The sequence below is a fragment of the Aethalodelphis obliquidens genome, unplaced genomic scaffold (genome assembly GCF_003676395.1).
Source record: "Aethalodelphis obliquidens isolate GAN/ISIS:26980383/991018 unplaced genomic scaffold, ASM367639v1 scaffold30, whole genome shotgun sequence".
NCBI lineage: Eukaryota > Metazoa > Chordata > Mammalia > Artiodactyla > Delphinidae > Aethalodelphis > Aethalodelphis obliquidens.
In genome coordinates this window covers 17,397,133-17,412,738 of record NW_020837974.1, presented here as the reverse complement: position 1 = coordinate 17,412,738, position 15,606 = coordinate 17,397,133, and the positions used below count along the sequence as shown (strand labels likewise).

Genomic DNA, 15,606 nt, shown 5'->3' with positions numbered 1-15,606 from the left:
TTTTCTCTCTCTCTTTTTTTTTTTTAATGAACGATGGGAGAAAACACCTATAGTTCTATCCTGACTACCCTAGCCATAACCATATCTCGAGGCACAGAAACGGTACATAAAGTGTGAAGAATAAATCAATTCCTAGACACAGTTTACAGGACTTTCCTAAATTAGGTCATGACAACTTTAAAGGTCAAATAAAGACAAAACCACTTTCATTCTTAGTGCCCAGGCATCATACAGCTCCTTCCAGTGAGCTCTGAAACTTCCCCTCAACAATAAAGCTCACACTCAGGACTCAGATGAGAAACTAAAAGGGAAAAGGAACTGTCACGTAGGTAAAATTAAGAAAAGCATGATTCTGCCCATCACTAAAGGACATTGAGGGCCAGGTTTAAAGTCCTGCTGTGTTTTTTTAAAGAGCAAGAGAAGGTAGCTTGACAGATGTAATATTCCCTTTCCATAAAGGAGGCTCTCACCAAAGACCCCAATCCACCACAGTACAGGTAGTTAGAGCAAACATATTTTCAGCAGAAGGAGAGTCTCAAACACAGCAATAATTATGTCACTCTCCTGCTTCAAATCCTTCTAGAAGTCTGCAATATCCACAGAATTAAATTTAAAAAAAAACCCATTACTATGGTGTACAATTATGAGTTCTTCATAACCTGTAAACCTACGTACCACAAGAACCTGTTCTCTTCCCACACGGCATATGTTCTTGTCCAGAGTTTCCCAAGGTTTGTAGGTCAATTAAGTTTGGAGACAGAAGATTAAACAGAGTTTAAAAGGATTCCTTACTGTAGGGCCCCTCCAAGCTTTTAATTTGTTGATGCGTGCCATCTAGCTCCCAGAATTTCCCGTGAACACCTCACTGGAGCAGCCGCTTCAAACCCTGCCTCTTCTCTACATGCCACCCTCTTAAGTCTTCCTTCTTCTGCACATCAGGAAGATACTGCTTCTCTCCTCACTGTCTTCCCTCTTACTGCCCTCCCCCCCTCAGCTCCTAGGGATCTGGCTTCTGCCTCTGTCAGGCCACAGACTGCAGTTCTCGAAATGTGTCACCTCGTCTTGGGTCCCTTCACCGGTGCACCCAGGGCCCCTCCCACACCTTTCCCCACCCCTCTCGACTTAGCTGACTACTTCTTTTGAAAATTAAAAATACAGAAAGACAAAAACATAGAATAAAAAACAAATACTTAAATTCCTGTTAATCAGTCAGAAGGACAACCATTAGACTATGCTGACAATGCCATGTTTGTCTTTTTTTTAATAAAAGAACAAAACAGGGTAATGATGAAGTATCCTTTGATTTCTAGTGACAAAACGATCCCACGCCTCCTCTCCCCAAAGGCAAGCACACTTATGGTGTACTGCACATCCTTCTAGAATCCACTTTTATATTTTTACACACAGATGTATGTATTCATGAACAATAAAGATCGTGAAGTTTTACAAAAACACTTAGCACAATGACATCATACAATAGGTATAATTTATCAACTTTCTTTTTCACTCAACAAGATCTACCCATACTGACACTCAGTCAGTAAGATCTACCAACATTGATTTCACTGATCTATCAAAATGGATCCTCTTGCTTCTACTGCTACCTCCAGTTATTGAAACCAGGCCCTGTCTCTAAGTGCTCCGCATGTGTTATCTTACTTACCCCTCCCGACAACCCACTGAGAAGATGCTCCCAATGCCCACAGCTGGCACAGGGCAGGGATGGCACTTCACCGATCTGGCCAAGTCCAAGGCTGTGCCCTTCACCCCTGTGCTAAGGTGCCCTCTTCCTATCAATAGCCAATGCAGCGCCTTCTGTGCCAGGTGTTTTGTATGTATTATGTCTCTTAATCCTCTGAACCACCCCAGGTATGAAGTACAAATGATTATCCTCATTATAGAGATGAAGCAACTTGGACTGGAGAAGGTGCTAGAGCTTTGGTGTGAACCATGACTATCCAGCTTCAGAGTCCAAGTTCTTAGCCACTGGGCTAAATTTCAGATTTACTTTAAAAAAATAAAAAGTTGAAGATGAGATGAGAAAGGTGGGCTGGCATGAGATGGTGAGAGACTTGAACGCCCAGGTCGGCAGTATCGGTTGACTGGGTACATGGTGTTAGTCCAGTGTCACTAGTCCCTGATCACACGGTGGCAGAGCAGCCTGGGAACAGGGAAACGATACTCACGGTCATGGACCTTATAGCAGTGCTTCTGCAAGCGCTGGACGTCCCACTCCTCCAGCACGCCGTGAGTCATCAGCAGCTGCAGGAACCGCCGGTGGACATCAGTCATGACGCCCATTCTCCTCGTGCTGCCCTGCATGGATGGAGGAACTAAAAAAGAAGCAAAGGCAATCCAGTCATGTCTGAGCACCAAAAGCAACGTTCCACGGTCCGTTCCAATTTACATTAACAGATAAAAGTTTGTTATGGTTTTTAAAATCTAGTTCATCACGCTGAATAGTACAAAGATGAAAAGGACACGAGTCAGGGGTGAGGCAAATTAGTACTGGGCAGTGGTGAGAAGTATGGACTCTGGAAGCAGCCAGAAAGCCTGGATTCACAGGCCGCTCCACCACGGAGGTGTGTGAAACGGGGACACTTAACCTCCACGTGCTTCAGTTTCTGATTTGTTAAGTGAGAATAGTGATAGAAACGTCTTCACTAGAATTACTATGAGGATTAAATGAGTAAATACACATAAAAGCCTATAACACTATAAGTGGAGTATAACCTTTAAAAATTGTGCATCACTCTGTTGTACACCTGAAACTTACATAATATTGTGTATCAACTATACCTCAATAAAAAAATACATATAAGAGCCTGGTAACAGACTAGACACTAAAAAAAAAATTTGAGCTATTTTTACTAGTAGACACTTCTGGGTCTGAAACTTGGCTCAGCCTCCTACCAGATCTATGGCCTGGGATAAATTTAGCTGAGGCCCCATTTCTCACTATAAAATCAGAATAACTTTCACTGCTTAGAGAACTACTAGTAAACACTTAATAAATGCTAGTTTCCTTCTCCTTTCCCAAACCACTAATAAAACAACTGTCATGCTAGGACTGCAAGGTGTTTTTCAACATCTCCTGCTCTCTACTAAAACGCTAACTTTCCACAAAGATCAGAGCTGATAAAAGGACTGCACAAGCCCTGATCAAAAAGCCTTCCCCGGGCTTCCCTGGTGGCACAGTGGTTGAGAGTCCGCCTACCGATGCAGCGGACGCGGGTTCGTGCCCCGGTCCGGGAAGATCCCACATGCAGCGGAGCGGCTGGGCCCGTGAGCCATGGCCGCTGAGCCTGCGCGTCCGGAGCCTGTGCTCTGCAACGGGAGAGGCCACAACAGTGAGAAGCCCGCGTATCGAAAAAAAAAAAAAAAAGCCTGCCCCTGCCACAGAGAGGTGGCGCAGTGCAGCAGCTAAGACCTGAGGGCGAGAACTAGACAGCTTTGAGACCTGTGCCTGCCAGACCCGCCTGATCTTAAGAATCACCTAACCTGCGTATTAAAAATGCAGACCCCCAGGTCTTTTCTGGAGGTTCTGACTGCAGAGGGGCTTGAAATTCTGAGGTTTTAACATCCATTTCAGGTGATGCCATGATCTTATACGAAAGTCGCTGTTACCTTAAGCAAATATAACACAGACACATTTTTAGCTAATATGCTTAATCTCAGTCTTTTCTTCTATAAAATGGGGATAATACGATCTTTAAAGAATAAAATGCAGTTTAAATGAGATATGACTACCAAGGATTTGCCAAGAACTAGCTCTAGGAGATACGCAAAAAGGCTAGTTACTGCTCTTTTTAAATGGCATCATCAGCTGGGCCTCAGAGCTGGGAAGATGCACCATCTCATGACCGGCTTCTCTGACTGCCTGCTAGCTCTCCTCGAGAATATCTCACCAGCATCTCAACCTCAACCAATCCTAAACCAGACTCATCTCCTCCTTCCTCAACCCCTTCCTCCCCCCGAGTCCTCTTCGAGAATCATCTGGTTTGGGTGTTACAGTCCACGCAGACATACAGACACCACAGACCTGAGCATCAAACCCTGATCATCCTCTCCTCTGAGGCTGACTAGATCCAGCCAGTCCCCAAGTCCTGCCAAGTCTATTTCCTATCACTAGGATCAGGTACCTTCATTCATCCATTCTATTTTTAGGTATTGAGTACCCCTTATTTGCCAGTGATTGTTCCAGACACAAGAACAGAATACGCTGGGCTGAGGAATTTGGACTTTTACCCTAGAAACTCTGGAGATTCAGGCTTTCCAAACTAAGGGTCTTTAAGTAGATGACAGAGCCAGGCTGTTAAACCAGATCAAAAACTTGTCAAATTGAATAATTAATAAAACCTAGCTATATGACATAGAAGTTACCTCTAAAACATAAGAATGCCAAAAAATTTACAGTAAAAGGATAGGAAAATATACACTCTGTGAACTAACCAAAAGACAGCTGATGTGGCTATATCAATATGACACAAAATAGACTTAAAGGCAGAAAGCATTACTAGAGATAAGGATGGTCCCCATAAAATGATAAGAAGGTTCAGTTCCAAAGAAGCCATAACAATTTTAAATATTTAAGCACATAATAACAGAACCTCAAAACAGTTAACAGACCTACAAAAATAAACATACAAATCCATAACCATAGTGGGAGATTCTAAGATATCCCTCTCCATCATTGATAAATGAACAAAAAAATGTTGTAGAGAGAAGATTTGTAAAACACAACAAAAAACTTAATCTGATGGACATGTATAAAACATTGTACTCAACAGCTACAGAATACACAATCTTCAAGCATACCTGGAACAATTTTGCAAATTGCCACATATGGGTCAGAAAGCAAGTCTTAGCGAACTGTAAAAGACTGGTCTCATACAGAACATGTTCTCTGACTGCAATGCAATAAAGGTGGGAACCAGAAAACAGAAAGAAAAGTAGAAAAACTGTTTAAAATTTAAGAAACACACTCTTAATCCTTTATCAAAGAGGAATTGTTAATGGAAATCAGAAAATATTTTGAACTGAAAATAAAATATTACACATAGAAATTGGTGGGAGGCAACTAAAACAGTAGAGAGAAATTAATAGCCTTAAATGTTTATATATAAATATATATTTTGGGGGGGGAGGGAGGCGTGAAAATTAGTGAGTTAGACATCCATCTGAAGCTATAAAAATAATAACAGCAAATTAAATCCAAAGAACGCTAAAGAAAGAAAATAATAAAGACCAGAAATTAATGAAATAGAAAATAAGTGCATATCTGAAAAGATCAATAAAACCAAAATTATTCTTTGAAGGCACTTAGTAAAAGTGACAAACCTCTGACAAGATTTTCCGACAGAAAACTTATAAATAAATAATATTTGGAATGAAAAAGGGTAACTAATTGCAGACACAAACATTTTAAAAAGATATTATAGACAACTTAAAATAAGCTGTATTTTAAATATGTGCAAAGTCATAGGAAATTCATTTTAAACTGACTAAAGATAATTTAAAAACCTAAACAATTTCATAACCATTCAAGACATTTTATGGGAAATTTATCTTCCCACAAAGAACACTTCAGGTCCCAATGGATTTATCAAGAAATCCTACCAAACATTCAAGAAACAAATCATTTCAAATGTTACATAAACTATCCCAGAGCCAGAAAAAGAACAAACCATCCCCAAAGCATCTGATGAAGCTGACGTAAGTTGGGCACTGAAACCTAACAAAGACTGCAAAAGAAGGTAAAATGAAAATCCGTTATCTTTCATGAACAAAGCAAAAATGTTAACATACCGAACCTAGCAATGTAAAAAGGACAATATATTGTGATTTATCCCAGCAATGGTTAAACATCTGAAAGTCCATCAAATGTCATAAAAAGAAACAAAATTGAGTTCTTTACAGTGAGCAGGATGGACCTAGAGTCTGTGATACAGAGTGAAGTAAGTCAGAAAGAGAAAAACAAATACCGTATGCTAACACATATATATGGAATCTAAAAAACAAACAAAAAAATGGTTATGAAGAACCTAGGGGCAAGATGGGAATAAAGACGCAGACCTACTAGAGAATGGACTTGAGAACAAGGGGAGGGGGAAGGGTAAGCTGGGAAAAAGTGAGAGAATGGCATGTACATACATACACTACCAAATGTAAAATAGATAGCTAGTGGGAAGCAGCTGCATAGCACAGGGAGATGAGCTCGGTGCTTTGTGCACCTAGAGGGGTGGGATAGAGAGGGTGGGAGGGAGACGCAAGAGGGAGGGGATATGGGGATATATGTATATGTATAACTGATTCACTCTGTTATAAAGCAGAAACTAACACACCATTGTAAAGCAATTACACGCCAATAAAGATGTTAAAAAGGGCTTCCCTGGTGGCGCAGCGGTTGGAAGTCCGCCTGCCTATGCAGGGGACGCGGGTTCGTGCCCCGGTCCGGGGGGGATCCCACGTGCCGCGGAGCAGCTGGGCCCGTGGGCCGTGGCCGCTGGGCCGGCGCGTCCGGAGCCTGTGCTCCGCGGCGGGAGAGGCCACGGCAGTAAGAGGCCCGCGTACCGCAAAAAAAAAAAAAAAAAGTCATATGTCAATAATATCTCAATAAAGCTGTGGCGGGAGAGAAAAACCAATCAGTGTGAGCCACCACATTAATAGAAAGGAGAAAAAGCATACAATCATCTTAATAGATGCAGAAAATATAGTTGATAAAATCCAACATTTGTTCATACTAAAAATTCTTTAACAAACTTGGAATAGAAGGAAACTTCTACAAAAACCCACAGCACACATAACACTTAAGGATGAAATGTTCAAAGCAATCACTTTAAAATCCAAACTGATCCAATGCAATTGAATCAGTACAATTCCAATCAAAATCCTCACAGGCTTTGTGTACATGTCTGTGTGTGACTTGACAAGATGGTTCTAAAATTTACATAGAAAATGTAAAGGCAAAGCAGCAAAGACATTCTTAGAGAAGATAAAGGCAGGAGGACTTGTCCTACCCGGTACCACGACTTATTATACAGGTAGAGTAATGAATAATGGGTGATAATGGTACAGAAATGGACAAATAAGGCCAATGGAACAGAATAGACAACTAAGAAATAGAAATGGGGCCCCGCATACCGCAAAAAAAAAAAAAAGAAATAGAAATGTATACATATATGGATACTTGGTATGTTGAAGAAAGGGAACTCCAGATCAAAGCAGACTTTTCAATGAAAGGTGCCAGAACAACCCATTATTCATATGTGAAAAAAAATAAAACTAGACCCTTCCTTCACATTATGCACAAAACTCAATTCTTGAGGATTAAGGTCATAAGAAAGGAAACACAATAAAACTTTTAGACAACAATATAGGAGTATATCTTTATGACCCAAAGGTAGGGAAAGCAGAATTTCTTTAAAAGATATGAAAAGTACAAACCATAAAAGAATATACTGATAAATCCGATTTTGTTAAAATTAAGAACCTCTGTTCATCAAAAATACAGAAAGTGGGGGAGAGAGAGACAGAGACAGAGAGACAAAAGACAAGCTCAAACTGGAAGGTATCTGAAACACATTTAAGCCACACACAAAAGATTCAGAATATATAAAGAAATCTTACAAATCAGTAAGGGGAAGGCAATGTAAGAGAAAATTTATGAAAAGAATGCACAAATGACTAATAAATACATAAAGAAATGTTCAATGTCATCAGGCAAATGAGTATTAAAACCATAGTGATTAATATCTTACCCGTCACCAGAAAGGCATAAATTCTTAAGAATGGCTGAGGCTGAAACTTTCATCCACTGCTGGTAGAGTATAAGCCCTTATAACCACTTCAGACATTGATTTGATACCACTAAAAATCTGATATCCCCAGAAATCTACTATTAGGTATATACCTTACAGAAACTTCCACGTTTACCCCAGGATGTATGTTTATGAAGCATGATGTAATAGCAAAAATCTGGCAACAGTGTAAGTGCCAGTCAACTGAAGAACACCTACATAAAGCCTTTCTAATCATACCATGGAATTCAAAACAGCAATGAAGTAGAGCTACTCATAGTAACATGGATGCATCTCATAAATGTAATGTTATGTGCAAAACTCAAGTCACACAAAATATATATTTGGATCCCATTTATATAAAATCTAAAAACTAGCAAAACCCTACACTGCATTCATGAGCGATACATAGATACTAAAAAGTACAAGGAAAAACAAGGGAATGATAACACAATATTCAGGGCAGTAGTCATCTGTAGGGAGGGAAGAAAATGATTCAGTGGCGGCTTTGAGGATATGACAATGTACTATTCCTTAACTTGGTGGTGTGTGGATGGTGTTCACTGTACTTTTGTTCTTCAAACTTATATCACACATTTTTATAGGTGGGTAACTTATCTTAATAAAAAAAAAGAAAATTATATAAGTATGTTAAGGAACAGCCAAAATAAATGTTAATAAGGAGGTATAGAACAGTATACAATGCTATAATTTGGGAGAAAGGGGTGGGAAAATGAGGGTGAAAGATACTTATAGGCTTGTTTATGCAGAGAAGTCAGTAGTCTCTATGAAAGGGGGGTGTGTATCACCATTCAAATAATTTAAAAATGGAAATATTTGTGGAATAAGCAAATCTCAAACATAACTATCTGTGCCAAGTGCTAGACACAGTATTAATGTTCCACATTCACAGTCTCATTTCATCCTCCCCAGAACCTATGAGGAAAGCATTACTGACCCCATTTTACAGATGAGGAAACTGAGGCTGAGAGGGCACAAGGCGACACAGCGTTAGTGATGGAGACAGGGAAGTGACCATACAAAAGCAGGGTGAGGAACTGTGGCAGCCTCAGTCCGAATTAGTGAGAAACATGAGTGAACGATAAAATTATGATCCAGATCCCTTATCTGCAATTTTCAAATCTCGAAAGATCTCAAAACTAATCTTTTAAGTTTCAAAACCTGACCTGACCTAAGGTGAGACTATTTATGGTTGTTGTTTACCCCTTTCGCGTAAATATGTACATATTTAGCTGTGAGAAAGGTAATGTATTTGATCACAAGACATTGCCCCAGACCCCGCTGAAGATATGACAGAACATATAATATATGTGCCATATTACCTTTCGAAAATCCGAGAAATTCGGGATTCTGAACACATCCAGCCTCAGGGCTTTAAAATAAGGGGCTGTGGACTTGTACAAAGTAATATGTTCTGTACCCAAAATAGAGGGGAAGCACAGAGGCCGGCGAGACTAAGAGGGTGGTCAGTGAAGGCCCTATTTTACGTATTCAGTTTAGACAGAATTTTGTATTTTGCTTTTTCAACTAATATTATGATTTAAAGTATTTTTTCACCTAATATTACGTTTTTAAAATGTCTGCGTGTGATGGACGAGCTTCCGGTCTACCTAGCTCTGCCGCCCCTCACGGGGCCTCAGTTTCCCCATCAGGAATTGAGAAGCCCCAGTCCCCGGGCCTCGGAGCCACACTGTGGCACAGCACGCGGACCGACCCCCGGGGCCTGACCCCCACCGGCCGTCCGCCCCTCGCCTTCCTGAGCGACACTCTTCCTTCCCCGTCAGCCTCGCGCCCCCGCGCCCCGATTACCCACCACAGCGCTCAAGCACAGCCCACACTGCCGGCGGCGAAGGCGAAAAGGCGGGCTCGGCCCCTCCCTCGGGGCGGGGCTAACGCTGACGCGGCGCTCCCATTGGTGACTGTAGCAGATTTGTCCCTCCCACCGGGTGACTCACTTCCTGTTCTCCAGCCCGCGCCGTTGCCTTGGAATCGCGGGATCCGTCCTTGAGGGCGGGAGTTAGCGCATCTAAGCGGCTCTCGGTACCTTACAGGAAAGGGCTTCCGCTTCTCGTCCTCCGCCTCCCGCTCCGCAGTGGCACTCCGCGGCCCAAAAGGGGGAAGAGCAAGAATGCAGTATGCCCTCTTCAATGGGCGCGATTCCGTGGGCACAAGTTAGTGCCCCGTCCCGGGCCTCAGTTTTCCCATCTGTAGAACTGACAGTGTGGCCTCATGGTCAAGAAAGAGGCCTCTGTTGTCTTATAGCGTGCGCTAGAATCCTGACTGTCACTTACTAGTTGCCAGATCTTGGGCAAGTCATGGAGCTGCACTGAGCCTCAGGTTCTTCTTCTGTCTAGTAGGGATAATAATAGTCCCTGTGAAATAGTGTGTTTGTGAGGTTTTAAGAGATAATGGCACATGGAAGTGCTGATTAAATGTTAGCTACTGTCCTACCTGGGCATTGTTGTGAGAAGTAAATGAAGTTATTAACAGAGGTGAATGGACTGTTTTGCGTCTCCAGGGCACTCATTTTACAAACGTTTGTATTCCAGTCCCTGGTCTGAGAGCTGGTCGTGCAGTCTAGCAGGGGCAACAGGTAACAGGTAACTAATTATAGACCAGTAGAAAGTGCAAGTGTCAATCCCTGTGATGATATCTTCAAGTCCCTACTTGGCCGGTTACCACTCCTGTGGTCTTGGGCAACTTCTCAGTCTCTCTGGACCTCAGTTTTCTCATCTACTGCGGGAGGAAACCAGCAGAGTACTGTGGTTAAAAACTTGAGCTCTGGAGCTGGACTGTCTGGACTTCAAACCTGGTTCTTAAACTCAGAATCTCTGAGACCCAGGGCAAAGTACTGAAGCTCTCTGCCTCAGTTTGCTGCCTCTATAAAGCAGGATAATAATAGCACTTTGTTGATAGGATTGTTGTGAAGATTGAATGAGTTAATACATGCAAACCACTCAGAGGTGTGTCTGGCACATAGTAAATCCTCAATAAATGTGAACTTCCATTACTAATACAGTACCTTGTAAATTGTCCTAGGGGCAGTCGAATAAGAAAAGAACAGCCCTAATGAGACCATCCATGTTTTATTTACTCTGCACAGTTTTGGCAAACTTTCAATTCATAACCTATATTTAAAGTTGAGGCATTTCACGTAAAACCCTAGGGTATCTGACAGCTCTTGAAAAATGGGGCACTGTAGTGGCAATCAGCCAGCATTCTCCCATGGCAGTGCTTGTTCGGAGCTTGGTAGAGACTGCACCCCTTCGTAATGAATTGTGTGTTTTCCTGGTGTGTGGAGGGATAAAAACTGAGGACCACGAGTAGAAAACGCTGGGGACATTTCAGGATCAAAGGGACAAGAAAGAAGGTAGAAAGACCAGAAAGAGATTCAAAACAGAGTGGTATCAGGGGCAAAATAGGTAGGAGAGAGTTTTGAGAAGCAGGGAGTGGTCGGGATCTTCAGCGCTCTGGACAGGGCAAGAAAGATGTGACCCGAGTTTAGAATTTGATGGCCAGTTAGAGCCCATAGAGAGAGGAAGAAGCTAGCTTGGCCTCCAATAGGAGTGGATGCACGGAAGCTGAGGTCGGGGGTGCTGACTACTTTTCGGAAGGATGGTTTGGGAAGGGGAGACACAGGAGCAGAGGGGAAAAGTAGAATAAAAACAGGGGAGACAGGAGAGGATGGGGTCAAGGACATACGGAGACAGGATTACTTTTATCTTAAGGAGGAAGAGAGATGCTCTGAAACAGAAGGAAAGGAAGTGAAAATGTTTAAATAAAGGCTCACCCCTGATGTCTTCTCTTTTCTCCATAAATTAGCAAACTATCATTCTGCTGAATAAAGGGGCTGGGGAGATGCTAGGGGACTTGAGGGGGTCAAAAGGTTTGGAACAGAGGCCGAAGTGAGTGCAAAAGTGAGGTTCCAGCGAAGGTTGAAACCTTAAATGTGTAGACGGGACAGTCGCTTACCCGATTCCCCTCCCCCCCATTCCCCCCCCCGCCCCCCCACACACACAATCTCCCGTTCGCGTGTCAGGGGCCTCAGAGCAGAAGCTAAGTGTGGATTCATCCTGGGGTGGGTCTTGGTTGGGCATATGCCACTGATTCTAGAAGGCAAAGCAACTGGAGGAGTTGGTGGGAGGGCCTTTGAAGTGATCCACCATGGTGGGCAGGCAGAGGGAGGGAGGAGGGAAAGTGCTGAGAAATTGACGTGGAGGGTACTGCAACCAGAGGCCTCAGTGTGGCAGGCTGGGTTCAGGAGGAACAAGTAGTGAGTGAGGATTAGAGTTCATGATGAGGGAGTGAGTAACCCACCACTGGGTGACTGTCCTGTCTCAGCATAACTCCATCCTCAGAACACAGCCCATTCTCTGGTTGACTCAGTATCTATCTAATAGGACCTTTGCGTTGTCAGGCATTGGACTGTCTGCTACAGGACAACTCTGACAGCTCAAGCATTTCTTCTGAAAGTTGACCCTAAAAGATACAAGAGCTACATGTCTGTAAATGTGTTGTATCAAAGGAGGGTAACTGAGGGCTTGGCTAAAGAGGAAGCTTGGGACCACATCATAGGCTAAGGCAGTGGGTCTTTAACCCGAGGACCACAGAAGCTCTCAGAGAGGAAGTGATGAAATCAATTTTGTACTTTAGACAAAGAACATTAGCACATCTGTTCGTTTCAAACACAGTTGAAACATTTACAGAAATTGACTAGGCACTGGCCCAGCAAAGGAAGCTTAAATTCCAAAGAATCTACAGACTGTATTCACAAAACGCAACAAAGTAAAATGAAAAATCAACAACAAAAAGAGAGCCAAAAAGAAACCTATTCAACTCACAAGAATACACCTTAAATTAGTAACTGCAGTTGCTTCTCAGGAGGGGGCCAGCAAGACAAAGTGATTTGTTTTTTTATCACCTGCATCTTTTACGTATGAAAAGTAAAATTGAAAATTATCAGCATACATTTGAGTTTTATTTCTTAAGCTGGGTATTCATTATATTATTTTTTTATATCTTTTTGTATTTTGAACGATTTTATAATACATTTTTAAAACAAAAACAACAGGGACTTCCCTGGTGGCGCAGTGGTTAAGAATCCACCTGCCAATGCAGGGGACACGGGTTCGAGCCCTGGTCCAGAAGATCCCACATGCTGCAGAGCAACTAAGCCCATGTGCCACAACTACTGAGCCTGCACTCTAGAGCCCACGAGCCACAACTACTGAGCCTGCATGCCACAACTACTGAAGCCCACACGCCTAGAGCCCGTGCTCCGCAACAAGAGAAACCACCGCAATGAGAAGCCTGCGCACCGCAGTGAAGAGTAGCCCCCTCTCTCTTCAACTAGAGAAAGCCCACGCACAGCAATGAAGACCAAACGCAGCCAAAATTTAAATAAATTAATTAATTTTTAAAAAAGAAAGAAAAAGAACATACATTTGGTAACTGAAGAATACACACGGCTTGAAAAGAAAACCAATAAAAAATTATAAAATATTTAGAAATGAATGACAATAAAAGCCTGACATAAAACTTGTGAGACATAAAACTTGTGGGATCTAACTAAAACAACAATTAGAGGAGGGATTTATAGCCTTAAGGGTACTTATTACAAAGCAAGAAAACAAAATTTAAGTGTTGCATATAAGAGGTAGAAAAATAAAAACTGAAGAGACAACAAAAGGGAAAGCAATTTTTCAAAAGCAAAATGAGAAGAGTAAAATGAAAAACAAAAGAAAATGAAGTTGATTATGGAAATCAAAACCCGACGTTCTGTTAAAAACAAATAAAATAAACAAACTCCTAGTAAGACTGATCAAGAAAATGATACACATAGGCAATGTTATAAATGGCAGAGGAGACACCAGATAGAATGAAAATGTTAGAAAACATCGGAGTACATAATGAACAACTTTATGCCAATACATTTGAAAACCTAGATAAAAGGTAATTTCTGACAAAAATACAAATTACAAAACCTGGTCCAAAAAGAAGAGAAGTAGATGAACAATCATCAATAAACTTGAAAAGGTAGTATAGAAGACTGGCTCCAACTGCCAAAATGCCTAGACCGAGATAATTTTACTGGAGTGATACACAAAAAATGCGAAAAACAAAAAACAGAACAAAACTGTATCACACAAACTGCCCTGGAATGTGAACAAGATAGAGTAGTCGATCCAACACATTCTATGAGGCTAGTCTAAACTTGACACCAAAATGAGAACAGCAGAATTAAAGAAAATGTCAGCTCCATCTATAGTACAAACATGGTTGCAAAAACTGAGTCTCCCAGTGTATCTTCCAGAAGAGGAAATTCAAATGGCTGCAAAATGTGAAAGATGTTCAACCTTATTATTACTTGGAAATAAAAACAAAGAGATACCGATTTTCCCCCATAAGAATGACAAAACGTTGCCAAGGGTGAGAGGAGACCAGTATTCTGGTACGTATATGGTGGAGTTGTAAATATTATAGCTGCTCTGGAGAGCAATTTGGTGTTACTGAAATAGAAAAAGCTCATCTATCAGCTCCACTTCTAGGAAATTAACTGGAGAAAGCTTCCCTTGGGCTCTTCAGGAGGTTTGCTGTCACAGTGTTGGCAATAGAGGAAAAAAAAGAAAACATCTTTAACAGGGAAATGAAAAAGCAAAATATTCACGTGCAATAGATAATTGTGTAACAGTAAAAAGGATGAATTGACTCAAGTATTTCCGCGGATGAATCTTAAAAGCATAGAATGGAGTGGGAAAAAAGCAAGATACAAAAGGATGCAACAGGATTAGCATTTATGCAAAAATGATGAAATGCATAATGGGAATAGTTTATATTTCCAATAGATAAATATATGCATATAAAAGTATTTTCTTTTTAAGGATTGGAAATATTATCACAAAACTGTTACTAGAGGGGCTCTAGGAAGGGGTGTGGGATGAGGTAGAAAATAAGGAAGTCTTGAGGTTTATCTGTAATATGATAATCTTAAAATAATAAAACCGTATATTCATATATAGAGTTTGTATAATTTTGCAAACATCCCCTTTAACAAAGGGGATAGAGGTAAATGTGCCAAAATCTTAACAGTGGTTAATGTTGGATGGTGGGAAAACGGATGACTGTCATTTTTCTTCTCTTTCACTTTTCTGTATTTTTTTAAAATTTCTAATAGGAAGAGTGAAAATAAGAAAAAGAATGAAAACCACATTTTAATTTTTTAAAGTACATGGCAATAAAGGGAGAAGAAAGTAGAAAGGTTAAACCCTTTTCGTTTTTTCATCTTTAGCATCTGTTACTCACATAATTTGGAGATTCATTACATTTGAAGTTTGATCTGGTGGAGGTAATGGGTATGAATTTGTGGAGCAGAAAGGGAAAGTGATTGCCCTCTACTCATCCCTTGTCTTAGAAGGATGGAGACAGCTCCCAAAGGTCAGCTTTAAAAATGATCCCTATTTAGAGTCCAACAGTGGACTGGGAAATGTGCATGTTGCTGGACAGTGTAGACTGTTCAATTTTCATAAAGGGCAATTTGGCTGTGCCCATGACGAGCCTAGACATATCATGTTCTTTGACCTCATAAGTCCACTTCTAGGAATCTGAGGACATAATCAGAGACTCACACAAAGGTTAACGTACAAAGAAGTGCATCATAGCCTTAATTCCATCAGAGGAAAATAGCAACAATTTAAATGTCTCCATATAATTAAAAAGGAGAATGGTTGGCATAAGTTAAAATTCTGCAGAACATTATGCAGCCTGAAAATCATGTTTTCAAAGAATA

The 15,606-nt window shown here is 41.2% G+C and overlaps 1 protein-coding gene across 4 annotated transcripts in view; it reads right to left on the bottom strand.

The window, feature by feature from the left end:
* The window catches only part of NSMCE1 (NSE1 component of SMC5/6 complex), a 33,039-nt gene extending 23,296 nt beyond the window's left edge, over window positions 1-9,743 (bottom strand). For 2 of the 4 annotated variants that reach the window (XM_027126581.1, XM_027126582.1), the window contains exons 1-2: window positions 9,634-9,743; window positions 2,187-2,333 (exon numbers count right to left, since the gene is read on the bottom strand). In XM_027126581.1, coding sequence (XP_026982382.1) covers window positions 2,187-2,322 — 136 coding nt within the window. In that variant the 5' untranslated portion in view covers window positions 2,323-2,333; window positions 9,634-9,743. Of the gene's footprint in view, window positions 1-2,186; window positions 2,334-9,142; window positions 9,547-9,633 lie in introns of those variants that run through there. The other 2 variants (XM_027126578.1, XM_027126580.1) reach the window with 2 other exon arrangements.
* Window positions 9,744-15,606: the final 5,863 nt, after the last annotated feature.